Genomic DNA, 27187 nt, shown 5'->3' with positions numbered 1-27187 from the left:
CAAGAGAACATGAAGTAAATGGGTTACTTTGTTTCAAAATAAACAAAAAAGCACACAATATTAAATTTCATACACACACATTCCATGCTTGTAGAAGATCTAGATTAGAACAAGAAATGTAATGTTTTACCTTTCTTTGGGGTTCACAACTTTTTCATCAAGCTTTTTCTGCAGTTCAAGGTTTTCTTTCTTTAGAGTTTGGACAATGGTTTCATTTTCTGTGGGGAAATAAATAAAAAAAATGATATATTATATACACACACACAGTATCTCACAAAAGTGAGTACACCCCTCACATTTTTGTAAATATTTTATTATATCTTTTCATGTGACAACACTGAAGAAATTAGATTTTGCTACAATGTAAAGTAGTGAGTGTACAGCTTGTAAAAAAAGTGTAAATTTGCTGTCCCCTCAAAATGACGCAACACACAGCCATTAATGTTTAAACCGCTGGCAACAAAAGTGAGTACACCCCTAAGTGAAAATGTCCAAATTGGGCCCAAAGCGTCAATATTTTGTGTGGCCACCATTATTTTCCAGCACTGCCTTAAACCTTTTCACCAGAGCTTCACAGGTTGCCACTGGAGTCCTCTTCCACTCCTCCATAACGACATCACGGAGCAGGTGGACCTTGCGCTCCTCCACCTTTCGATTGAGGATGCCCCACAGATGCTCAATAGGGTTAAGATCTGGAGACATGCTTGGCCAGTCCATCACCTTTACCCTCAGCTTCTTTAGCAAGGCAGTGGTCGTCTTAGAGGTGTGTTTGGGGTCGTTATGTTGGAATACTGCCTTGCGGCCCAGTTTCCCAAGGGAGGGGGATCATACTCTGCTTCAGTATGTCACTCACAGTACATGTTGACATTCATGGTTCCCTCAATGAACTGTAGCTCCCCAGTGCCGGCAGCACTCATGCAGACCATGACACTCCCACCACCATGCTTGACTGTAGGCAAGACACACTTGTCTTTGTACTCCTCACCTGGTTGCCGCCACACACGCTTGACACCATCTGAACCAAATAAGTTTGTCTTGGTCTCATCAGACCACAGGACATGGTTCCAGTAATCCATGTCCTTAGTCTGCTTGTTTTAAGCAAACTGTTTGTGGGCTTTCTTGTGCATCATCTTTAGAAGAGGCTTCCTTCTGGGATGACAGCCATGCAGACCAATTTCATGCAGTGTGCGGCATATGGTCTGATGACTGACAGGCTGTCCCCCTACCCCTTCATCCTCTGCAGCAATGCTGGCAGCACTCATACGTCTATTTCCCAAAGACAACCTCTGGATATGACGCTGAGCACGTGCACTCAACTTCTTTGGTCGACCATGGTAAGGCCTGTTCTAAATGGAACCTGTCCTGTTATAACTGCTGTGTGGGTCTTGGCCACTGTGCTGCAGCTCATTTTCAGGGTCTTGGCAATCTTGTTATAGCCTAGGCCATCTTTATGTAGAGCAACAATTATTTTTTTCGGATCCTCAGAGTTCTCTGCCATGTTGAACTTCCAGTGACCAGTATGAGAGAGTGAGAGCGATAACACACATTTAACACACCTGAGACCTTGTAACACCAATGAGTCACATGACACCGGGGAGGGAAAATGGCTAATTGGGCCCGATTCGGAAATTCACTTAAGGGTGTACTCACTTTTGTTGCCAGCGGTTTAGACATTAATGGCTGTGTTGAGTTATTTTGAGGGGACAGCAAATTTACACTGTTATACAAGCTGTACACTCACTACTTTACATTGTAGCAAAGTGTTTTTCAGTGTTGTCACATGAAAAGTTAGAATAAAATATTTACAAAAATGTGAGGGGTGTACTCACTTTTGTGAGATACTGTAACCAAGGTGGGTCAAGGTAAAGCTGAACACTAGGGATGTTATATTTTTTGCATACTGCTTACACTTGATCAGCTTGGCACATTGCAAGTATGCGCATGTAATAACCATTTGGCCCCTGTGCAAGCTGTAAATCCCTGTAGTAGCCTAAGCCACTAAGTGATAGCAACAGATTTCCATGTGCTGCACCGAGTGGCTGCAATTCTGCAAAGTATTCACAGGATGCTCACATTTTTTTCAATGAATGCATTCTCTGATTGACCTCATGATCTCCACCTCGTCCATTCAAAGAAATTTTTTAATTCACTGAGAAAAATGAAAAGGCATTCTCTAAATGGCAGCCATGCTGAGCAAGCAACCTCCTTTGGTTACTATGCAGAAGGTTAGAGGCCTTCAGCATGGTTCCTGAAAAATTGCATTCAGGCTACTACATTGATTTACGATTTCCACAGAGGCCGATCAGGCATTACATTATGTGTACTTGGAAAGCTGGCACAATCCAAGCATGCAAATGATATCCTCTCTGAAGTTCCAACAGTAAGTATCAAGACTAGAATGTTTAAAACACTAACATGTAAAAGTAATTCAAACTGGCAGTATAATTATCCCAATATGTATTTTTTTTTTTTAATTTCACACAATATCTAATCTAAAAAACTGCATAAAGCATAACACAAAAATACAGCGGTTATGTGAATTTGTAGGTAGGTAAAGTTACTATAACTACACTAGGCAGATTATGTGGAGAAAAAGTTGACAAGACTGGCCATAGAAGGATATCCATTTTTCTGGAAAGAAATGAAAAAAAAAAAAAAAAAAAAAAAGAAAAAAAAAAAAAAAAAGAGGATTCCTCCATCCGCACAGTTGTGGTAGATACAGGAATCCTCCCCACTAAATCTTTCCAAATGTATTTCAACAATAAACTCAGAAGGAAACCAGATGTCCCCCACTAGGAGAACATGCAAATTCAATGCAGGTACTGTCGTGGTTGGGATTTGAACCAATGACCCTTGTGCTGCAAGGCAGAAGTGCAATCCATTAAGAAAAAAAGTTTCGGCAGGAGCTCAGATCAGCTGAACTCGCACGATTTCATTCCTGCATGTCAGTCCGACTTGGGGGGCGATTTCAGAGACATCTGTGCGGGTTGCTGCACTGATGTCTATGGAAATTGCACCCCGAAGTCGCCAAAAGTAGTAAAGAAACAACTTGTGGGAATCAGTGCGGCGCCGCAAATGTAGCGTCGCACCGATTCGGACTGTGCAATTTCTGCCGATTTGGCATGCAATTTGACATGTCAAATTGCTCCAATGTGAACTTAGGCTTAATTCTTTGTTATCCTGGAGCAGCCAAAACTGCAATTAAAAAGTAAAAAATTGCCATCTAGCAATAAAGAATGGGAGAAAGCGCAAGGGAAATTTACCTGAAGGTGTGCTTCTAGGCTTCATCTGCAAGTGTAGGCCGTTAGGTATGTGATATGATGTGCCCTCCAAGGTGAAGCAAAGCACCATCTACAAGGACTTTTGTAGGCCTAGGGACTCTTGCACATGGGCACGAAAAATGCCAAGTTTGAAGGTGTTCAGTGTTTTTTTTACTGATTTGAATGCAGCCCCTTGCTGTCAATAGGCCTGTACTCACAGGTGAGTAAATAATAAACTATTGCTGCGTTTAAAAAGATTAAAAATATTCTGGCGTTCATCAGTACCGTGTGCAAGGACAATGAAGATGTTTGGCATACCTTTAAATTGCTCCATTCTGAGCTTTTGCTCTTTGACTGCCTGTTGAAGGTGGCGGCATGCTTTGTCCAGTTTATTCCGCAGCTCCTGGCATTCCTTCTTTGACTTCTCAAGTTGTTTCTGGCAATTCTCGCAGCAACCAAATTCAGAGCTTTCACTTTTCTTCTTTACCGGAGGATCTACGGTCAGCATCGTCTGCACATGTCCTGTAGCAATTTGGAGACAAGCACAACAGGTTTATTAGGCTACTAAAGAAAAGGTTTTATGGTTTTGTACATTTTGTTTTATTATGGCCAGGAATAAAAAGTTAATTTGTTTTTAAAACTATGAATATTTCAAATTAATATTAGGTAGTCTTCTATCCAGCCAGCAGGTGGAGAGCTAGTTTCTTTTTCACAAGTGAAGCTCGGTACCATTTTCACCCAAGAAAGCTTTTCTTTCTTTTTTTTTTTGCAGAATTTAGCTTCATTTTCATTTACTGTGATGCCTTTTTAGACACACAGACACAGCCGTTGCCTCAGAAGGTGACATTCATGTGGGTACATGGCCCCAAACACACCCAGAGGGCGTCCGCTGTGGAAGAGACTACCCGCACAACACCTGTGCAACCCTACATGGGCAAACACAGCCTTGCACAGGGCACAGATTTAATCGTCCCACGTGAACAATGCCTTATATAAATATAATTATATAATTACCTACATTAATTATAATCTGCCCCTCCCTCTAACTGCATTCTGGTTCAAAAACGGTAACAAGGATAAAATTGTAAGCTGGATTACAAAAGTTAATTCCCAACCTGCAGTACACACAATTGCCATTATACAGTGCATATAGACCAGTTCCAGCACTGTGCATATTAAAACACAAGGCTATATAGCTAAAATCAATATCAGTGGTACAGTACACACACAAACACTCTATTACCAAAAGTATTGGGACGCCTGCCTATACTTGCATATAAACTTTGATGGCATCCCAGTCTTAGTCCGTAGGGTTCAGTATTGAGTTGGCCCACTCTTTGCAGCTATAACAGCTTCAACTCTTTTGAGAAGGCTGTCCACAAGGTTTAGCAGTGTGTCTATGGGAATGTTTGACTATTCTTCCAGAAGAGCATTTGTGAGGTCAGGCACTGATGTGGATGAGAAGGCCTGGCTCAGTCTCTGCTCTAATTCATTCCCAAAGGTGTTCTGTTGGGTTGAGTTTGCAGCATAGGCCTGCCTAAATTTACCTGTGCTGACAGTCTATTTAGTAAAAATCCTATTACTAGCACCTACCTATTGGTAGAGAGAGCCATCTCTCTCTCTCTAATAATATATATATATATATATATATAAATATAAAAATATATATATATAAATATAAAAATATATATATATATATAAATATAAAAATATATATATATAAATATAAAAATATATATATATATATATATATATATATAAAAAAAAAATATATATATATATATATATATATATATATATATATATATATATATATATATATATATATATATATATATATATATATATATATTAATATAAAAAAATATATATATATATATAAATAAAAAAAAATATAGATATATATATATATATATATATATCTATATCTATATATATATATATATATATACACACACATATACATACACACACATATACACACTGTATATATATAAAATTTTCTTGCAGCATGAAATGCTTTTGTTGTGCCGTCCCCCTAATTTTTGCTGTCAAATACAGCTGTCTTCCTGTCCTCAAAGGCCATAGAAGAACACACAGATATCTGCATGCGATGTACACGGTGTGTACTTGTGTATGGATAACGCACATATTCGCCAGCACACCATGGATCGTCAAACCTTTTATTGCAGAAAGATCACATCACAAAAGACTAAGTGCAATGTTTTGGAGCCATGCAGGACCCCTTTGTCATCACATGCCGGATGAAGGGGTCCTGTGTGCGAAACGTTACATTTGGTCCTTTGTGATGTGATCTTTCTGCAATAAGAGGTTCACAGACAACATTTGACAATCTATGGTGTGCTGGTGAATATGTGCATTGATCTGTGATGATTCCAGTTTGCAGATGGTAGTTGCTGCAGCACCCACTACTGTTAAGCCCATTTTCAAGAACATGTGCGATGTGAATATTGACAATACCTTGTGTATGAATATGGGCATTTCTTTTTAAAACTTAAAATGTTACACCGATGTGTGCAGTGCATTTTCTGTCATTATCTCCTCTGGGCAAAAAAATATGCTGCAGCTCTGGCACCTGGACACCACAACATACTTATTTGCACTGTACGCCTATACACTACTTTACAGCCGTGTGCAAGAGGCCCAACACTTCATACTATAAAGCCATAACAAAATATTACAGGTGCATTTTAAACCTGAACTAAACTCTTTCAAAGAGCATTAACTATTTGTAATCATTATGTTGCTAGCCTTAGTAAGTAGATAGGAAGGTATATTACATTTACTGTATTTACATTTACTTGTTTCAAACTTTTTTTTTTTTACATTTCTTCAGTTGCTTCCTGGTTTCTGGCCTAGGCTAAAATGATGTCATAGATCCCCAGGAGCCTTAAAGCGGAGGTCTGTCGATTTTTTTTTTTTAAAGTCAGCAACTACAAATACTGCAGCTGCTGACTTTTAAGATAAGGACACTTACCTGTCCAGGGAGCCCGCAATGTCGGCACCCGAAGCCAATCTATCCTTCGGCTGTCAGGTGCTGCCGCCACCATCTTTGGTAAAGGAATCAGGAAGTGAAAACTTGCGGCTTCACTTCCTGGTTCCCTACTGTGCATGCGCGACTTACGCTGCGCTATCCCACTGGTCCCTGCTGGCTTCTGGGATCTGTGTGTCTCCTAGAAGACAGCGGGGGGGGGACGGAGAAGGCGCCAGAAGTGGCGTAGATACCCGTTGGTGGCTTGGGTATCTATGCCTGGAAGTGGGAGCAATTTACTTGTATTAGACAGCAGGTATCTGCTCCCCCTCCCCCCTGAAAGGTGCCAAACCGGAAAAGCGGAAGTTCCATTTTTGGGTGGAACTCTGCTTTCATTTTTTTTTTTTCATCTGGGGGAGGGGAGAAGGGGCTTTCTCAGCTAAGCACATCCTGGCTGCATGCCTGAGCTAAGGAGAGATGGATTCCAGAAAGTAAATGCTACAAATCATCTGGCCTTACTCAAGATGGCCATGGCAAGAAATGCAAGGGGGAATTTTTCAAAGTGATCTCTCAATAAAATAAAGCATAAAGCTATGGATGAATGGGCAAGATTCTTGGAAATATTAAAAATAAATGTAACAGGTTTCAGTTTGGGGGGCTCAGATACAGTTTAGTTCCACTTAAAAAAAAAAAAAAAAAAAAAAAAAAAAAAGTCATAAAATAAAGTGAAGAATTAATGGAAAAAGTGGCAGCTATGAAAAGTTCAATTCAAAGTGTTTGGCCCCTTTCACACGGGACGGATCCGTGATGATCCGCCCCGTGAACATCCGCTTGCTCAGCTGGGATCGCTTCGTTGATCCCTGCTGAGCTGGCGGATGACAGGGCGGTCCCTGCATATTGTGCAGGGACCGCCCTGTCAGATCTCCGCTCTCCCCTAAGGGGAGATCAGATGAACACGGACTGTCTGTCCGTGTTCATCCAATCCGCTCTGCAGACGGATAGAAAAATAGGATTTTCCTCCATCTGCAGAATCGGACCATAGCAGGGGACGGATGATATCGGGTGTCAGCGGATGTTCACCCGCTATCCCATAGGGATGCATGTATGTCCGTATTTCATCCGAAAACGGATGGATGAAATACGGACATACTGTCCGCACGTGTGAAAGGGGCCTTATGGATAGGTTGAAGTAGGTTTTTAATTGCCATCTGTGACCCTAATGTAAAAATTGTCACTTTCTCTATGACAATGCTGTCATCAGCACAGGAAGTGAGGGGAAACTCTATCATTGACACATATGCCTCGTACATGCGATCGGACTTTCCGACAACAAAACCGTGGAATTTTGTCCGAAGGGTGTTGGCTCAAACTTGTCTTGCATACACACGGTCACACAAATGTTGGCCAACAATTACGAACGTAGTGACGTACTAGGTGGTTTTTCATCTCTTTAGTGCCACCCTTTGGGCTCCTTCTGCTAATTTCGTGTTAGTAGAAGTTTGGTGAGTGTTGATTTGCGCTTTTCTTTTCACGCTTTTTAGTTTCGCATTTTTCATTTCATGCTTTTCGGTTCGTTTCTGAACGGCTGTTCGTTAACCAGCCATGTTGCGGAATCGGAGGAGATAACATGTTATTTATTATTGGCCTTGGAGTTATTACTTTGACATTATTTTTTTGGTTGAATAATGATTTGATTTGATATATTTTCTATATTTTTGGATGCATAGAATGCACTTTTTGTTTAAGTCCTATTGGCAGATAGCATGTCTAATTTTATTTATTTTCTTTTTTTAATGCACAATAAAAAATTTATGGAGCATAATACTTGGCTATGTGTTTTACTTCAAATGACAGTTTGGTAGTAGGCAGTTACATTTAAAAAAATACAATGTAAAATTAACAAGGGACACCAACATAGTTGTATCTTTGTTCTTAAAAACTACAGGTAATGGTGTTGTGGTAACTTGCACAAATAAAAAAACAAAAAAAACAAAACATAATAATATTATTATTGATATCACTAGAAAAAAAAAGCCTTTGAAAATTAGTTTGCAATAACTCCATCAGTATCACCAGCAAAGCAGTTACATTATTATCCCATTAAAGAAGAAGAGAATTGTGCGCTACATTTGGAGATTTCATAATTTGCCGCGTCACAAATGTTAATTCTCCATTACGAACACTAGCTTACAAGACAGACCGCTTCTGCTTCCGAGCACGCTTGTTTGTACTTTGGACTTTTGTCCGATGGACTTGTGTACACACAATCGGAAAATTCGACAACACACATTTTTTAGCGGGAAATTTGAAGGCATGCTAGCCAACATTTGTTGATGGAAAGTCCGACAACAATTGTCCGATGGAGCATACACACGGTCGGATTTTTTCGCCAACAGCCTGTCATTGAACATTTCCAGTGGGAAAATCCGATCGTGTGTACAGGGCTATATAGTGACAACTCCCTCCAACATTTTTTCCTGTAGAGTAGGGAAGAGCAGAACTTCTAGTAGCTGTATATTGCAATCTGTATACTCAAGTGAGATTTTCCTTCACCTCCTATCCCGTTGGGAGACAGGAGGAGAGGGAAACATTTCCCATTTGAGGTACTGGACAGCAGTAAAAGATTAACAGAAGTTTATTATAAAAACAAACAAAAAAAACAAAAAAGACACATTATCTTGAATAGCTTCAGCAAAGTATGTTTCAATAAAAAGCAGAGCATACCATTTGCCACCTTTTCTGTAAGAATCCTTTTTGGATCTTTCTGTGCACCTTCCGGATGAAGTCTTTCCTTCCCTCTTAAGACACTAGAATCATGACAAGTTTCATTTTCATCATGTTTCTAAAGACAAAATAAGGAAACACATGAATAAAGCATGTCCAAACATCCCAAAAATAACCGACATGTTTACGTACAATCACACAAACATACCGGCTTCATCCCCTGTTTTGCATTTGAAACGACTTTGTAAACAATCCCTTTAACCGATCTCTGAAGATACGATCTTAACTTTTGCAGAAATTGTGTATCTAAGCTGCCGGTTGCATGTGACAAACGTTCGTCCCTTTTACATTTTTCAACGAGTTCATCGTGGATTTCAGACATAAGGTTCTCGATTTCAGACAGGATCTCATTATCGTGATCATACAAACGCTTCGATTCTTCAGAAATCCGCAGTTTGAGGCTCTTATTAAATTGTTCGGTCATTGCTGCCTCTTTCTGAGCGAGGAGTTCGTTTCTCTGCTTTTCAAAATCAGCTTTTGCTGTATAAAGCACGTCGCTGATTTTGCTCCTATGATCATCCAAGAAGGTGCGGAAATCTTTTTCATTTTGTGCCTGAACGGCTTGGATTTCTTCCTGCTTCTCTTTGTTCCACTGAGCACGCGCCTTCCCCACTTCAACTTTCATCTGAGCTTCAAACTCTTCGGCCTTCAAGTCCGATTCCCGCTGTAATGCTGCGATTTTCTCTTCACATTCTTTGTGTTTATTAATGGCGTGTTGACTCTTTTCAGACTCAAGCTTCCATTTATCTTCCGCTGCAGCAACTGCATCTGATATCTAGGATGGAAACAATAGTTAGTTCACGAAGTAATAAAAATGACCTATGTTTAAAGCGGACCATCAGTCGTTTTTTCATCTTTCCATCTATTAAATCTTCGGCCCTTGTTGTTTTAACTTTGGATAGTAAAACATTTTTTCTGCCAGTAAATACCTTATACAGCCCACTTCCTGTTTCTTGTCTGGTCATTTAGCCTAGGCTTATGACATCATATACAGCTCTCTCTCCCCAACTCTCGTGAGAGTTTGCCAGGAAGTGAGGGGGATGAGTCATAAGAAGGCCAATGAGAGCTGCAGAGCTGGAGGGGCTTCTGTGTAAATCCAGGAAGGGAACAGGCAACAGCTTCAGCTGCCCAGTTAAAATGGCTGCAGCCAGACTCAGTGGAGGGAGATTTCTGCAGCATATTTGGCAAGTACAGAATCGCAGTATATATAAAATAATATGCAAAGTGGTTGGAGGGAAGCTTCAGAATGGCAAAGATGTTTTTATTACAAATTATGTGAGAAGACTGCAGCTCCTCTTTAACCACATGGTAACCAGGTACCGCATATATGAGGGAGCAGGAAAGGTGAGCCTTAATGCCCTTACACCCCATGGAGGGTCCATGTTTTCTGTTATGAGAGTATGCTCACAGCAACAACCACCATTTTATTCTGTATGGTCTCTGCTAAAATTATATAATATAATATATAATCGTCCCCTCCGCTCTTCTCAAGACCTCCTACTCTCAAGCTCTCTCGTCTCCTCCTCCCATGCTCGTCTCCAGGATTTCTCCAGAGCCTCTCCCATCCTCTGGAACTCGCTACCTCCACTGGTCCAGGTATCCCCTACTCTTGCCTATCATGTCTCCAACTAATCTCCTACCACTTCCATCAGCTCATTCCCCACAGTTACAACCTTTTGTACCACCTGCCCCACCCTATTAGATTGTAAGCTCTTCTGATCAGGGCCCTTTTAATCCTCTTGTATGTTATTGTATTGTCTCCTTTTATATTGTAAAGTGCTGCATAAACTGTTGGTGCTATATAAATCCTGTATAATAATATAATACACACACACACACACATATATATATATATATATACACACACATACATACATACATACACACACACACACACACACACACACACACACACACACACACATACATACATATACATATATATATATATATATATATATATATATATATATATATATATGTTTGGGGTTTCTGAGTAATTTTCTAGTAATAAATATGGATCTTAACTTGGAGGCAGCAGGTGTCAGAAAAAGGTGGTTAAACGTCCCTCATCTACAGACAGAAGTTTATTCCTTTGATCTAAGAATGAAATGCTACTTTATTTATAGTTATCTGCAACGTTGTGATAAAACTTGGCAGGCTGCCTGGATTTTTTTTTTTCAGGGGTCAGAGAACTCTCTGCACTTGCTAGATAGAATCTGGAAATGCTGTTTTAAGATCTGGAAGGGAAAAGAATCGCAATTTTGATTCTTAATGATCAATTGTGCAGCTCTACTCTAGGATTAACTAAAGCAAAAGGCCATCCTTACTAACCAGTTGAAAGAAAGAAATCCCTACCTCCCATAGCTTATTGGCCCCAAATAGCTTATGAATGTTTTAACCACTTCCCACCAGTAGGCCGTTTTGACGTCCTGGACTTTGAGTGGAGATATCTGAATGATACCTGCAGCCATCATTAAGATATCTTTTTTTCTGCTGGTCAATTCCATGCAATGTAAAAACAATCAATCATAGTTTTTACAAGTGGCGGGAGAGGACGCCCATCCCTCCCGCCACCCTCTGGTGCTTCTACTGGTTCACTTGAGTCAGGCAATGAATCGGCTTGTAGCACCCGTTTACCATAGAGCTGACCGAAAACCAGATGGTCCCTGGCCATCTCTATGACCTTCAGAGGCTGGGCGCGATGTTATGACACTTTGTCACTTCCTGCCTCGGCAGATGTAAACACTGCCTTGTTTTTTGCTGGAAAGGCTGAGATCCTTTGTTTTTTTTTTTTTTTTTTTTTTTATAGCTCAGGCTTTCCAGCCTAGAAGAGAGATGTGGGGTCTTATAGACCCCACATCTCTTTGTAAAGAGGACCTGTCATGCACTATTCCTATTAAAAGGGATGGTTATATTCCTTGTAAATTGGAATAAAAGTGACAAAAAAAAAAAAAAAAGAATATTTAAAAAAAGGAAAAGTGTAAAAATAAAAAAGAAATAAAAAATTTAAAGCGCCCCCGCCCTCGTGTGCTCACACGCAGAAGTGAACGCATACGTATGTCGCACCCGCACGTAAATGTCCATTCAAACCACACATGTGAGGTATTGCCACGAACGTTAGCGCGAGAGCAACAAATCTAGCCCAAGACCATCTCTGTAACTCTAAACCAAAAACCTGTAAAAAAATGTAAAGCGTTGCGCTTATGCACACATTTTTAAGTCGGTAGTAAACCGCTGAAAAGAATAAAATAAAAACGTGCAAGACAATGGCATAATGTGCTAGTATGCCTTGCATACTAGTACATTATGAAATACCTTAGAATGAAGCCCCCGCAGCGGCGCTCGGTCACTGCTGAGGGGACTGACATGTTCCCCCCACGTTTCTTCCGGGTTCACGGGCTCCGGCGCTGTGAGAGTGGCCGGAGCCGCGATGATGTAAAATTAAAAAAATGCGTTTGAAAAATTGCTGTGCAAATACCGTGTGTCATAAAAAGTTGCAATGACCGCCATTTTACTCCCTAGTGTCTCTGCTAAAAAAAAAAAAAACATATGTGTGGGGGTAATTTTCTAGCAAAAAAATTATGATTTTTACATGTAGGAGAGGCGTGCTAGAATTAGCTTGGGCTGGAAGTAGTTAAAGATCATGAGAGGCCAGCAAATTCCTCCGCCATTTTTTTTTTCTTAACCATTTTATTGCCGATCTCACTTGTTGCCTCGCCATCTTCCTTTCATTCGCAGAGTCCCTGACCTGAAAGAATTGTGCTGTCACGAAAGCCCAAACTTAGGGATGCACCGAAATTTCGTCCGAAAATGGCCTTTTCAGCAATTTGCCAAAAGAGAAAAATGGCCGATAATGGAGCCGAAAATGGGGCGGGGCTCCGGCCCCCAGTGCTGTCTATTACGGGGGTGTCGTATAGCGCAGAAGATAGAGGAGAGCCGCCGCCGTCTGTTTGATTAGAGCGCCGGGAACATCATCCTTCCCCCTTGTCTGGGCACTTTGATAGACAGATCACCTGCCCCAGGATTGGACGGGTGATCTGTCTATCAAAGTTCCCCGGACAAGGGGGGGGGGGCTGTATATGACGGCGCGCATGGCGGGAAACACACAGCTATTGAAATGAAAGCTGTGATGTTCCCGGCGCTCTAATTAAACAGGCGGCAGCTCTCCTCTCTTCCCCTGCACAGGGGACACTGGCAGGCTGGGCTGGCTGCACTGGGGACACTGGCAGGCTGCACTGGGGACACTGGCAGGCTGCATCTGACGGGCACTTCTGAGGCTGCATTGATTTCTTGTACCATGTCCCCAGTCTCTTACCATCTCCTGTACCATGTCCCCAGTCCCTGACCATCTCCTGTACCATGTCCCCAGTCCCTGACCATCTCCTGTACCATGTCCCCAGTCCCTGACCATCTCCTGTACCATGTCCCCAGTCCCTGACCATCTCCTGTACCATGTCCCCAGTCCCTGACCATCTCCTGTACCATGTCCCCAGTCCCTGACCATCTCCTGTACCATGTCCCCAGTCCCTGACCATCTCCTGTACCATGTCCCCAGTCCCTGACCATCTCCTGTACCATGTCCCCAGTCCCTGACCATCTCCTGTACCATGTCCCCAGTCCCTGACCATCTCCTGTACCATGTCCCCAGTCCCTGACCATCTCCTGTACCATGTCCCCAGTCCCTGACCATCTCCTGTACCATGTCCCCAGTCCCTGACCATCTCCTGTACCATGTCCCCAGTCCCTGACCATCTCCTGTACCATGTCCCCAGTCCCTGACCATCTCCTGTACCATGTCCCCAGTCCCTGACCATCTCCTGTACCATGTCCCCAGTCCCTGACCATCTCCTGTACCATGTCCCCAGTCCCTGACCATCTCCTGTACCATGTCCCCAGTCCCTGACCATCTCCTGTACCATGTCCCCAGTCCCTGACCATCTCCTGTACCATGTCCCCAGTCCCTGACCATCTCCTGTACCATGTCCCCAGTCCCTGACCATCTCCTGTACCATGTCCCCAGTCCCTGACCATCTCCTGTACCATGTCCCCAGTCCCTGACCATCTCCTGTACCATGTCCCCAGTCCCTGACCATCTCCTGTACCATGTCCCCAGTCCCTGACCATCTCCTGTACCATGTCCCCAGTCCCTGACCATCTCCTGTACCATGTCCCCAGTCCCTGACCATCTCCTGTACCATGTCCCCAGTCCCTGACCATCTCCTGTACCATGTCCCCAGTCCCTGACCATCTCCTGTACCATGTCCCCAGTCCCTGACCATCTCCTGTACCATGTCCCCAGTCCCTGACCATCTCCTGTACCATGTCCCCAGTCCCTGACCATCTCCTGTACCATGTCCCCAGTCCCTGACCATCTCCTGTACCATGTCCCCAGTCCCTGACCATCTCCTGTACCATGTCCCCAGTCCCTGACCATCTCCTGTACCATGTCCCCAGTCCCTGACCATCTCCTGTACCATGTCCCCAGTCCCTGACCATCTCCTGTACCATGTCCCCAGTCCCTGACCATCTCCTGTACCATGTCCCCAGTCCCTGACCATCTCCTGTACCATGTCCCCAGTCCCTGACCATCTCCTGTACCATGTCCCCAGTCCCTGACCATCTCCTGTACCATGTCCCCAGTCCCTGACCATCTCCTGTACCATGTCCCCAGTCCCTGACCATCTCCTGTACCATGTCCCCAGTCTCTGACCATCTCCTGTACCATGTCCCCAGTCTCTGACCATCTCCTGTATAAAAAAAAATTTTAAAAACAGTCATTTTCGGTATCGGTTTTCGGCCTAGTGTATTTTTCATTTTTAGTATCGGTTTCAGCACCAAAAAAACCCATTCGGTGCACCCCTACCCAAACTCCTAAAGTTCATATTAACTCCAAATCAATGACTCCAAGGGTTTGATCAGCTTGGACATTGAACAGCAATTATGCAAAGCTGGACATACAGTATATGGCAAAAAAAAAAAGGTAGTAAAGTGTCTGAGACTAATCACTTTTCACCTTGCTTTCACACACCAAACATCTCCCACCCACTGGGACACGTACAATTCGCCTGTGTTAAAGACCAAGTTTCCTGTCACTTTAAATACTTTATTGGGCCAGCCTTTGTTAAAGGATAGGTTCACTTTAAATAAAATAAAACAAAAAAGAAATTAAAAAAATGCACATTTTTTCCAGGTTAAAGCGGTTGTATACCTTTTTTTTTTACTTTTACCTACAGGTAAGCCTATAATAAGGCTTACCTGTAGGTAAAAAAAATATCTCCTAAACCTGTACGGTTTAGGAGATATTCACCTCGCAATGAGCTGCTGACTGCAGCGGCGCATGCGCACAGGGGATTCTCAGCTGACAGCCCAGCAAACTCCGGAGCTTGCCGGACAGAAGTCTCCCGCGCGCATGTAAGTATCTCATAATGAGCTAGTATGCGGTGCATACTAGCTCATTATGCCTTTTCCCTTGCAGGTGTAGAAAAAAAAAAGCAGCGGGTATACAACTGCTTTAAAAAAAGAAAAATGCAATAATTTATTTTTTTGGAGCCTGTAAAGCACTGTGTGTGCCTGTACATCCCATACAGGTAAGCAGATACACTGACAGGAAGAATGAATGAACTACCACAGCATTCCACAGCACCATGGTAATTCATTGAGAACTACAAGCTGACAGCTGCAAAGGAAGTTGGGGCTTGTAGTTCGTTCACACACAGAGCTGAGTGAATGAATGAAGCGATCGTGTGGGCGGATCCCTGCATGGCTGCACTGATTTAAAAAAGGGACAGGTACAGTGTACGTCAGGGGACTTTTCTCCATACTGCTGTCACAAGGAGTGCGGGGATCAGGCAGAAGCTGTAGCATTGAGAACATGTTCCACCCTAAAAACATGAAACATGTTCCCAAAGGTGATCTTATCCTTTAAAACACACCATAATGGTATGGCTGCTGGGGATTCCTTAATACACCGTAGTACCATTTTTTTTTTTTGCTACATACTGTAAATTGCTGTTGACTTCCTGGAGGTGTATGACCATCTTCCAATCCACTGCCAGAAAGAGTTGTATGTATGACACCTCGGCCATTCAGGAACAGCCTTGCATTTTTTTTTTTCATATGAATACAAGGCCTTCTCCAACTGGCCGAGGTGGAGAGGCATAAGAATAACATCACAATCTTCACCTCAGCCAATCAGAGAACGCCTTGTATTCATTAAAAAAAAAAAATGAAAGCAACTCTGTTTCTGACAGCAGAGGGGAAGTTGGTCACACCCCTCCAAGAAAACAGCGATTGCAAATGTTACTACAGTGTATTATAGCATCCTCAGTGGCCTTACCGCTCTCCCATGGTAATTTGTTTTAAAGAAGTATAGCCAAAGCTATTTTGGCTGTATTTCTCCAATGGATCACAAGAGTGCAGTTTGTTCAAAACCCCTGTGACCCGCTGTTGGCTGATGTTACTCAGCCAAGCCAGGCTCAGGAAAGGCTCGGGACCGGTAATGGCTGAGCGTCTGAGAGGTTGATCCAGCCCCTCCCCAGCCCGGTGCTCCAGTGACCGCTGGAGGGGTAAAGCACAGAGCCAGTGACTGACACCCACCGCTCTCTGCAGATTCAAGGCCAAGAACTGAGCGATCAGTGGTCCTTGATCATTCAGTTCTCGGTCTTAGAGCCGGCGGGGGACAGCTGCAGCTGGAATCAGTGCTGCAGCCATCTAAGTGAGCAAGATTGTTTTTTTTTTTTTTTAAAAAGCCATACTTCTCTTAACCAAGTTGGCCCAAACAAAATATTTAAAGGGACAGGTAACCTGGAGTTTCGGTGAACCTGTATATGTTCCAGTAAGATGTATATTGCTAAAAGGTTACCAGTGACTGATCACTTCAGTAGCACATCATGAAATATACCTGCTTTTCAACACGGAGATTATTAAGCTTCTCCCATTTATCTTTCTCAATCTGCAAGTTTGTTTTGTATTCAGGTAAACTGGTAAGTTCTTGCAGCCATCTGGCACGACCTTTTGTTAAGGCTAACTCCACCTAAGAAAAAAAAAAAAAACGGGAAAAACCCCAAAAATTAATAATTAATTCAAAATTCACTGTGGAAGCTTTTCCATAACAGTATACTGCTGAATTTTGAATGACTGCATATTCACAAACTGATGACTGAGGCCCCTTTCACACTGGGGCGGTAGGGGGCATCGGCGGTAAAACAGCGCTATTTTACCGCGGTATTCGGGCGTTAGCGGTGCGGTTTTAACCCCCCGCTGGCGGCCGAAAAAGGGTTAAAACCCCTCGTATAGCGCGGCTACAGCCGCGGTATTAGCGCGGTATAGCCGCGCTGTCCCATTGATTTCAAAGCTCCAAAGATGCGGCTGACAGGAGATTTTTTCTTCTCCTGCCAGCGCACCGCTTCAGTGTGAAAGCCCTCGGGCTTTCAAACTGAACAAACAGCGGAGGCTGTTTAGGGGCGGTTTGCAGGCGGTATTTTTAGCGCAATAACACCTGCAAACCGCCCCAGTGTGAAAGGGGCCTAATACATCAAAGAGTACAATTTTTTAGTTTTCACAAACAGAAGATGTTAGAACTGCCGCAACTTTACATTGGGATAAAAGAGGAGCTATAACCTGACCTTAAAGCAGTGGTTCTCAACCTTCCTAGTGCCGTGACCCCTTGATAAAATTTCCCAAGTTGTGGGGACCCCTAACAGTAAAATTATTTTTGCTGGTCGCGTTTGCTGGCACAGTGGCGGCGTTTGCTGGCACAGTGGCAACAATTGATGGGCACAGTGGCTGCACAGTGGGACGTTTGCTGGCACAGTGGCTGCGTTTGGCACAGTGGTAACAATTAAAGGGCACAGTGGCTGCGTTTGATGGCACAGGTGGCAACGTTTGCTGGCACCATGGCCACAATTTATGGGCACAGTGGCTGCGTTTGGTACAGTGGCAACAATTAAAGGGGTCAGTGGCTGCATTTGATGGCACAGTAGCTGCGTTTGATGGCACAGTGGCAACGTTTGCTGGCACAGTGGCAACGTTTGCTGGCACAGTGGCGACAATTGATGAGCACAGTGGCTGCCCTTGGCACAGTGGAAACAATTAAAGGGCACAGTGGCTGCGTTTGATGGCACAGTGGCGGCATTTGCTGGCACAGTGGCGACAATTGTTGGGCACAGTGGCTGTGTTTGATGGCACAGTGGCGACAATTGATGGGCACAGTGGCGACGTTTGCTGGCACAGTGGCGACAATTAATGGGCACAGTGGCTGCGTTTGGCACAGTGGCAACAATTAAAGGGCACAGTTCCTGCGTTTGATGGCACAGTGGAAGCGTTTGCTGGCACAGTGGCGACAATTGATGGGCACAGTGGCTGCATTTGATGGCACAGTGGCGGCGTTTGCTGGCACAGTGGCGACAATTGATGGGCACAATGGCTGCATTTGATGGCACAGTGGCGGCAATTGATGGGCACAGTGGCTGCATTTGATGGCACAGTTGCAGCGTTTTAATGGGGGTTTTTTTCTGATTGTTTCAGTTTGTTTGCGCCCCCACCACTGATTTATATATAAACGTTGCGGTTGATTCCTCAAAAGTGGTTATTCCGTGCCAGTGCTAGATACACAAAGTGTATAGCTTCCAAACATGTATCTAGCACTGGCACGGAATAACTACTTTTGAGGAACCAACTGGGACGTATATATATATATATATATATATATATATATATACACGACGTATATATATAAGAACACCTGTGACTTCTGGTAAGTCAGACACACAGGAAAAGCTGACAAGACAACATTTTTTTTATTATGGAGATATATATATATATATATATATATATATCTCCATAATAAAAAAAATGTTGTCTTGTCAGCTTTTCCTGTGTGTCTGACTTACCAGAAGTCACAGGTGTTCTTATATATATACGTCGTATGTATATATATATATATATATATATATATATATATATATATATATATATATATATATATATATATATATATATATTGTGGCAGAGCAAGGCTCTGTCACTATGAAAATGGGGTTAAAGTGGACACAGAGTCTGCATATTGTCTGAGTGCAGAGCTACAGAGTGTAGGTTTGAGGTGGAGAGAACTGCTCTGGCAGTTTTCTCCAGGTTTTGCTAGTTCCTTATGGGGCTCTGTAGTTTGGAGATCCTTCAGAGTCTTGGGTGGGACGGGATCTCCAACCCTGTGTCCGGGTCTTGTGGACAGCCAGCAGGGTGTGTGCCCAGGTGCACACAGCCCATATAACGAGGGACTGGTGAGAGCAGAAAGGGTGGAGGAAGGTGAAGTTGGAGCAGTGGCTGCTAGTAACTGTCTCTGTGTGAGAACAGATGCTGTGTGCGTTGAAGGGCTTCAAAGCTATGTGCGTCCAAGGAGCCAGATGCTGTGTGCGTTGAAGGGCTTCAAAGCTATGTGCGTCCAAGGAGCCAGATGCTGTGTGCGTTGAAGGGCTTCAAAGCTATGTGCGTCCAAGGAGCCAGATGCTGTGTGCGTTGAAGGGCTTCAAAGCTGTGTGCGTCCAGGGAGCCAGAAGCTGTGTGCATTGAAGGGCTGTAAAGCTGTGTGCGTCAAAGGAGCCAGAAGCTGTGTGCATTGAAGCTCTTGAAACTGTGTGTGACCAAGGAGCCTAAGACTGTGTGCATCCAAGCAGCTTGTTTGAGGGGCCTGTTCCCTATAGCAGCAATACTGCTGAAGAGTAGCCAGGTGGGCTAGCCTTTTCATTTGGATTTTCTATTGTATTTACTTGCTGAAGCTTGGACCCCTGCGTGGGATTCCTGGATGGACTTTTGTTGTTTTTTTCCTTTAATAAACGTGGGCTACCAGGCCCTTAACTATAAATGCCTCTCTGATGTGGACTCACTGCACTAAAACGCATCTATCCACTTGAGCTGAACAATCCCCAATGTCACAAGTGGTGGAGAATGCGGGCATGTAGACGGTTGAATCTAGGTCCTTGCTCCATGGTGAGTCGCATCAGGAACTACTGCTAGCTGTGTGTGGCAGCCAGGCGAACAGCATTGCACAGAAGTTTGATGGACTGTGTTGCATGCAGGTTGTGTACCTGTGAAAGGAGAATCGCATAATTTTTCTCTTTGTGTTGCATGCAGGTTGTGTACCTGTGAAAGGAGAATCACATATTTTTTTTCTCTTTGCTGTGAAGTGTGTTGCAAGTTGCTGTGTGTGTAAGACAGCAAGCATGGGGCGTTCCAAACAGAAAAAGGAAGCAATCCTTGCTGAAGCAAGGGAAAGGGTTCTATGGCTAGAGGGTATTTCACCACATGCCCCAGCCACGCCAGAGAATTTTTCCAAGTGTGAAATTTCTGTGACCTGGGGTAAATTAATCATGTCATCCCCAGTCGAAAAGGAAGTGAAAGAAGTTTCCCCTGGCAACAGGAAGCCAGGTGGACAACAGCGTGTGAAAAAGAGGAATATGGTCATCTGTGGAAGCAATGTCCAGGCCAACAGGGATGTCGGGGATCCAAGGAGTCTGTCTGCTGATGGTCATGACCAGTGGTATCCCTTGGCAACAGAGAGCCAGTCATTAAGGAGATTCCAAGAAAGTAAAGTTCAGCTACCAGTACCGTGCTTGGAATGTGGTCAAGTGGGGCATGGAATTTTTACTTGCCCAAGGTTCTGGAACAACGCTGAAGAGTTTGGAAAGGCTGCAGTGTCGTCCTGTGGCCACACAGAGGAAGTAGCTGGTATGGATGCAGCTGAGAGACGGCGCACTCAAGTGAAGGGTATGATGCCAGCCACTGAAAATGGTAAGACTGTTTCAGTTTGTGGGACTGAACTTAGTGACATGGGAGTGTGTCCAGCGGGAAGATCCGCAGTGCAAATGGACATAGACTTGCTGCAGTGTGCTACCCGGAGCAGTGGGGAGGCACATGGCGAAGCCCAGCTGACAGCAAGTTTAAAGACTCAAATGGACATGGGGACTATGCATGTGCCTGCTATAATCCAACAGAGTGCTGGAGAGGTTAAAGTAGGGGTGACCAAAACTGTTCTTGTGCCATGTTCCCTATTGACAGGTGCTGCAGAGTTGCCCAGGGAAACTTCAGAGGAGCTTGCAGTGATGGAGCAGAGAGTTTCCCAGGTCAGCTATGGAGCTGCCCAAGGAGGAAAGAGTTCCCCTTTAAAGATAGAGGGTGATGTGAGGAGAGGCTCACAGGCTGTGGTTGGTAATAGACAATCCACAAATGTAGCAGTTATGTCTATACGTAATGAAAATTCAGATGGTTATGCTGACAAATGTGTTACTGTTGGCAAATGTGATGGTATTGGTGATAATGACATTGAAAAATGTGTTCCCTTTAATGTCATGTCTGAAAATGTTGCAAATGTGTTCACTGACAATGATCGGAGTAGGATATCTCCCGTGACAACCAGAAGCGCAGGCTTGTCCATGGAAGTCTCATGGGGTCTCCATGTGTTGGAGCCAGAGGTGTTCCAGGATGGCTGTGGTGCTACTCTGGTGAAGCAAAGGAAGACTGAGTCACACAGTGAGAGTGTGCGGGCGCAGCCCCACAACCCTAAGTGTAACCCAGTTGTCAAGGGGTTAATTCAGCCTGCAAAAGCTGAAAGTGCAGAGCTGTGTGTGTCAGTAGCGCCCCCAGAGCAGGTAGGGCAAAAGCATGTATTACAGCCTACCTTGTCAGATGATGTGTCAACCCAAGGGGATATGTATAGAAATGACACAGGTGATGTTTTGGCTAGTGAATCCCAGGTTCCTGTGGGGCCTTCTAGAGTAAGTGATGGAACCACAATAGACTGGGATAATTGGTATGAGAATGCAATCGCAATATTAAATAATGTGGTGGACATAACACCTGCTATGCCCAATGGAGGGATCGCAGATCGGCTGGTGCTCAAGGACACGTTTGTCCCTGCGAAGGTTAATGCCCTCCAGTCTGAAGGAACTGTTCAGGGTGCTGGCAAAGCAGATGTGTTGTCCACAGCCCCACAGCTCAAGTGTGAAGGTGACAATGTGACTTATAATGACCTGCAGTGGCTCACTGACACTGGTACAGAAGGGAAAAGTGTGAGACATGTGTCTGACAGCGCTCCAGGGGAGCAACAGGCTGTGATGAGGGGTACCTCCAAGGAGGTGGAGGTCTCTTCAAATGTCTCAAACTCAAAAGCTGCAGTGGATGAGCCCCTCCATGTCTTGGACAGGGAAAAAGACCTTAGAAAGGTCTGGTATTTAGACATGGGATGTTTAGAGATGACAGAGACCTTATTTGAAATGCTGGAGTTGGTAAAAACGCACTCATTGTACACTTGGGTGTCTCCACCGCAGTCGGACCAGGTGGTGCTGCGTAGTACCAATGGGTGGAGCCAGGTGGTACAGACTGTGCTGGGAAGTCTTGATCTACAATGGTATTGGTGGGGCCAATGCTTATTAACAGTGTGGCAAATAGTCTTAAGGTTCTCTGAGAGGGTGCTCCCAGTTACTGAGTGGTATGGAAGGCGCCCAGGAGAACTGTTGGAGACATCAAAGGTCTCTCCGGCTGGTGTAGTGACTATAAACATCTCTGCTGGTGTGGTCCGAGGTGCGGCTGAGCTGTGGTCAATAGAGGGCGTGGATACTGTCTCACCCGCTGAACCTCATGAGAAGGTAGGGCCCAAAATAGACGCAGCACTAGCAGAGATGCTTTCTATCACTCAGAAAGTGGTACAACTTAAAGTACCCGGAGACACTGTAAAGGAAAGTGCTAATGTTGGTTGCTGCAACAATGTAATGTGTACATCAGAAAGGAGTAGTTTGTGCTTGGATCAGTGTCATTTGTTAGATCAGTTACCCATGGAGTGTTGGACAACAGGTGAGGTGAAGCTGTGCTATGGACCCTTGGGGTGTAATCGCTTGCCTGTGTTTTGTCCCTCCTCAGGTCTGGTCCTAACAAGTACTGAGATAGATGGCACTGATTGTGTTCGACAGGATGTCATTGAAATGTATGATCTGCTAATGTTTGGTGCTGTTAAAAGTGACGTGGTTGCCGTGGGTAACCAGAGAGAGGTTTTTGAACCTGAAAGACCTGTGGTGAAAGATAAAACTGACGTCTGTAAGCTGAAAGGTAGGATCAGGGAAGGCAGAGTTCCCCCAAGAGAGGAGAGTATGCTCAGGAACCCCAAGAGAAGAGAGGGAAGGCAGAGTATACGGAATTATAGGACCCTGTTAAGATCCAAGGTGGGACGTACCTGGAAGCACACCCGAAAAAAGGGTTGGGCCTACGTGGCTGATGGCCAGCACAGAAGTGTCCCAACTGCTATGGTGGGTGCAGGTGTTTCTCCCTCCGGATCGAAACAAGAGGGGGGGGTATGTGGCAGAGCAAGGCTCTGTCACTATGAAAATGGGGTTAAAGTGGACACAGAGTCTGCATATTGTCTGAGTGCAGAGCTACAGAGTGTAGGTTTGAGGTGGAGAGAACTGCTCTGGCAGTTTTCTCCAGGTTTTGCTAGTTCCTTATGGGGCTCTGTAGTTTGGAGATCCTTCAGAGTCTTGGGTGGGACGGGATCTCCAACCCTGTGTCCGGGTCTTGTGGACAGCCAGCAGGGTGTGTGCCCAGGTGCACACAGCCCATATAACGAGGGACTGGTGAGAGCAGAAAGGGTGGAGGAAGGTGAAGTTGGAGCAGTGGCTGCTAGTAACTGTCTGTGTGAGAACAGATGCTGTGTGCGTTGAAGGGCTTCAAAGCTATGTGCGTCCAAGGAGCCAGATGCTGTGTGCGTTGAAGGGCTTCAAAGCTATGTGCGTCCAAGGAGCCAGATGCTGTGTGCGTTGAAGGGCTTCAAAGCTATGTGCGTCCAAGGAGCCAGATGCTGTGTGCGTTGAAGGGCTTCAAAGCTGTGTGCGTCCAGGGAGCCAGAAGCTGTGTGCATTGAAGGGCTGTAAAGCTGTGTGCGTCAAAGGAGCCAGAAGCTGTGTGCATTGAAGCTCTTGAAACTGTGTGTGACCAAGGAGCCTAAGACTGTGTGCATCCAAGCAGCTTGTTTGAGGGGCCTGTTCCCTATAGCAGCAATACTGCTGAAGAGTAGCCAGGTGGGCTAGCCTTTTCATTTGGATTTTCTATTGTATTTACTTGCTGAAGCTTGGACCCCTGCGTGGGATTCCTGGATGGACTTTTGTTGTTTTTTTCCTTTAATAAACGTGGGCTACCAGGCCCTTAACTATAAATGCCTCTCTGATGTGGACTCACTGCACTAAAACGCATCTATCCACTTGAGCTGAACAATCCCCAATGTCACAATATATATATATATATATATATATATATATATATATATATATATATATATATATATATATATATATGTCCAAGTTGGTTCCTCAAAAGTAGTTATTCCGTGCCAGTGCTAGATACATGTTTGGAAGCTATACACTTTGTGTATCTAGCACTGGCACGGAATAACCACTTTTGAGGAATCAACCGCAACGTTTATATATAAATCAGTGGTGGGGGCGCAAACAAACTGAAACAATCAGAAAAAAACCCCCATTAAAACGCTGCAACTGTGCCATCAAATGCAGCCACTGTGCCCATCAATATATATATATCTCCATAATAAAAAAAATGTTGTCTTGTGAGCTTTTCCTGTGTGTCTGACTTACCAGAAGTCACAGGTGTTCTTCTTCAGCAAGTTTCGTTGCCTCCCTCTTGGTACACTCGTCCGCAGCAAGCGGATTTCGGTGGGTGTACAAAGATGTCCGCTTGCCGACTTCTAAGTCTAAGCCTTACTGCGGACGAGAGTACCAAGATGGCGGCGACGGAACGTCACTTCCGTGTAGTCCCTCCTCTCCAGGAAGTGACATCTCGCTGGCCGAGACGGACGGACTCAGGCAGTAACTTCGGGTCTGTCTCGGCCAGCATTCGCGACCCCCTTGAGAATGGGCAATCGACCCCCCAGGGGGTCGCGACCCCCAGGTTGAGAACCGCTGCCTTAAAGGCACCTCTAGCAAAGAATGACAACCGTGATGTACTCGCAAAAAGACACAATAGGATTGCTCAACTAGTTTCAGAATTCACATAAAATTTTTGTGCAAAGGTTCACACTATTGCGAATTGGAAGTGGGTTTCCTCGCATCCAATTCACATGTCAGGAGAGTGTGACCGGCTCTCAATGGAGCCGGTTCACACATCTCTAGAGCGGCTCCGGTGCAAATTGCACAGGACTCCTGTGCGTAGAGCTGGGCGATTTTCTAAAAAAAAAAAAAAAAAAAAAAAAAAAACTTGATTCACGATTTTTTTTTTTTTGGACACCGCGCCGGTCCTGAGGAGCTGCGAGCAGGAGTTTTTAGGCGAGGCCGCGGCTTCGGCCTAGTCTGCGGCATCCGGCCTCGCCTAAAAACTCCTGCTCGCAGCTCCTCAGGACCGGCACGGTGAAAAAAAAAAAAAAAAAAAAAGGAAAATCCAAAAAAATCGATTTGCTTAAATTTTGAATCGATTTGACCTCTCAACTCGATTCAAGATTTAAATCAATTTTTCCCCAGCCCTACATGTGCATCTTCTGGTCCATTTCAGGTCTGAATTCAGCCAAAAATTGAGACTGAAATCGGATATGAAACGGTAAACAGGGACACACTGCTGTAAGCCGCTGCGCGATGCAGTGTGAACCCAGCCTAAAGTAAGCCTGTAATGCCCCGTACACACGGTCGGATTTTCCGACGGAAAATGTGTGATAGGACCTTGTTGTCGGAAATTCCGACCGTGTGTAGGCTCCATCACACATTTTCCATCGGATTTTCCGACACACAAAGTTTGAGAGCAGGATATAAAATTTTCCCACAACAAAATCCGTTGTCGGAAATTCAGATCGTGTGTACACAAATCCGACGCACAAAGTGCCACGCATGCTCAGAATACATAAAGAGATGAAAGCTATTGGCTACTTCCCCGTTTATAGTCCCGACGTACGTGTTTTACGTCAACGCGATCAGACCGATCGGATTTTCCGACAACTTTGTGTGAATGTGTGTATGCAAGACAAGTTTGAACCAACATCCGTCGGAAAAAATCCATGGATTTTGTTGTCGGAATGTCCGATCAATGTCCGACCGTGTGTACGGGGCATTACGGTGTAGAAAAAAATTGATGTAGAGGCAGAATATTAAAAAAAAAAAAAAAAAAAAAAAAGTAAAAAGTAAAAAACAGGTAAATATGATATACTTTACTATCTACGGACTAATGCTAGCAGCATAAGGATTAAAAATAATCAATGCTGACAGAGAGTAAAGTTCTGCTTTAACTGACCCACTTAGCTCCTTCCTCTTCCTAGGTCTTGTTTTCTGCTATTTTTTTTTCTACGATTATTATTTACACTATTTGTTTGGTCCTTAATATTTTAGTGATGCATTTAAAAAAAGTGCACAAAAAAAAAAAAAAAAGTAAAAAAAACACATCTTAAATAAACACATTATGTATTGAAAATATTTTTTTATGCCAAAAAAAAAAAAAAAAAACCTATACAATAAAAATGTGTACTTCAACAGGAACAGTTGTTTTAAAACTGCACTGGTTAAACTATGAAAAAAATGCATTTTTTGTTAAATCAAGGTCTATAAATTGCATAAAAAATACTTTGCTTTGTACTAAAAGAAGAAGAAAAAAAGACAATTTTCAGCTTTCATCGATGTCGCAATTTGAATGACAATGTCATGCAACATTGTACCTAAATGAAATTTTTAGCAATTTTTTTCCACGCAACTAGAGCTTTCTTTTGGTGGTATTTAATCATCATTGGGTTTTTAATTTTTGCTAAAAAAAACAAACAATTAGACCAAAAATTTGGAAAAAAAAAATTTTTCTTTTAAAGTTTGCAAACAGGTCATTTTTTCTCCTTCACTGATGTGCGCTGATGAGGCAGCACTGATGGGCACTGGAAGGCAGCACTGATGGGCACTTATAGGGGACACTGATGAGGAGGCACGGACTGGTGGGCACTTTTGGGTCTGCACTGATAATCAGTGCCTTGAATATCAGTGTACATGTCCCTTATACACAATCTGGATATCGTCTTTTCTCCTCCCCTCATGCTGTCAGCGTGAGGAAAGGAGTGCCGATAACCGGCTTTTGTTTACATCTGTGATCAGCCATGGTTGGACACAGCTGTTCCCGTGGTAAAGAGCTGCTG

General features: G+C 43.9%; 1 protein-coding gene across 1 annotated transcript in view; it reads right to left on the bottom strand.

The window, feature by feature from the left end:
- CEP152 (centrosomal protein 152) overlaps window positions 1-27187 on the bottom strand; it is a 116182-nt gene that overhangs the window by 21625 nt on the left and 67370 nt on the right. The window contains exons 20-24 of the mRNA XM_073618667.1: window positions 16940-17071; window positions 9185-9811; window positions 8977-9094; window positions 3579-3782; window positions 131-218 (exon numbers count right to left, since the gene is read on the bottom strand). Of these exons, the coding sequence (XP_073474768.1) occupies window positions 131-218; window positions 3579-3782; window positions 8977-9094; window positions 9185-9811; window positions 16940-17071 (1169 nt within the window). The remainder of the gene's footprint in view (window positions 1-130; window positions 219-3578; window positions 3783-8976; window positions 9095-9184; window positions 9812-16939; window positions 17072-27187) is intronic.

Source organism: Aquarana catesbeiana, linkage group LG03 (assembly GCF_042186555.1).
Source record: "Aquarana catesbeiana isolate 2022-GZ linkage group LG03, ASM4218655v1, whole genome shotgun sequence".
NCBI classification, from domain to species: domain Eukaryota; kingdom Metazoa; phylum Chordata; class Amphibia; order Anura; family Ranidae; genus Aquarana; species Aquarana catesbeiana.
The sequence above is the reverse complement of the archived record's forward strand: the minus strand, read 5'-3'. Positions and strand labels throughout refer to the sequence as shown.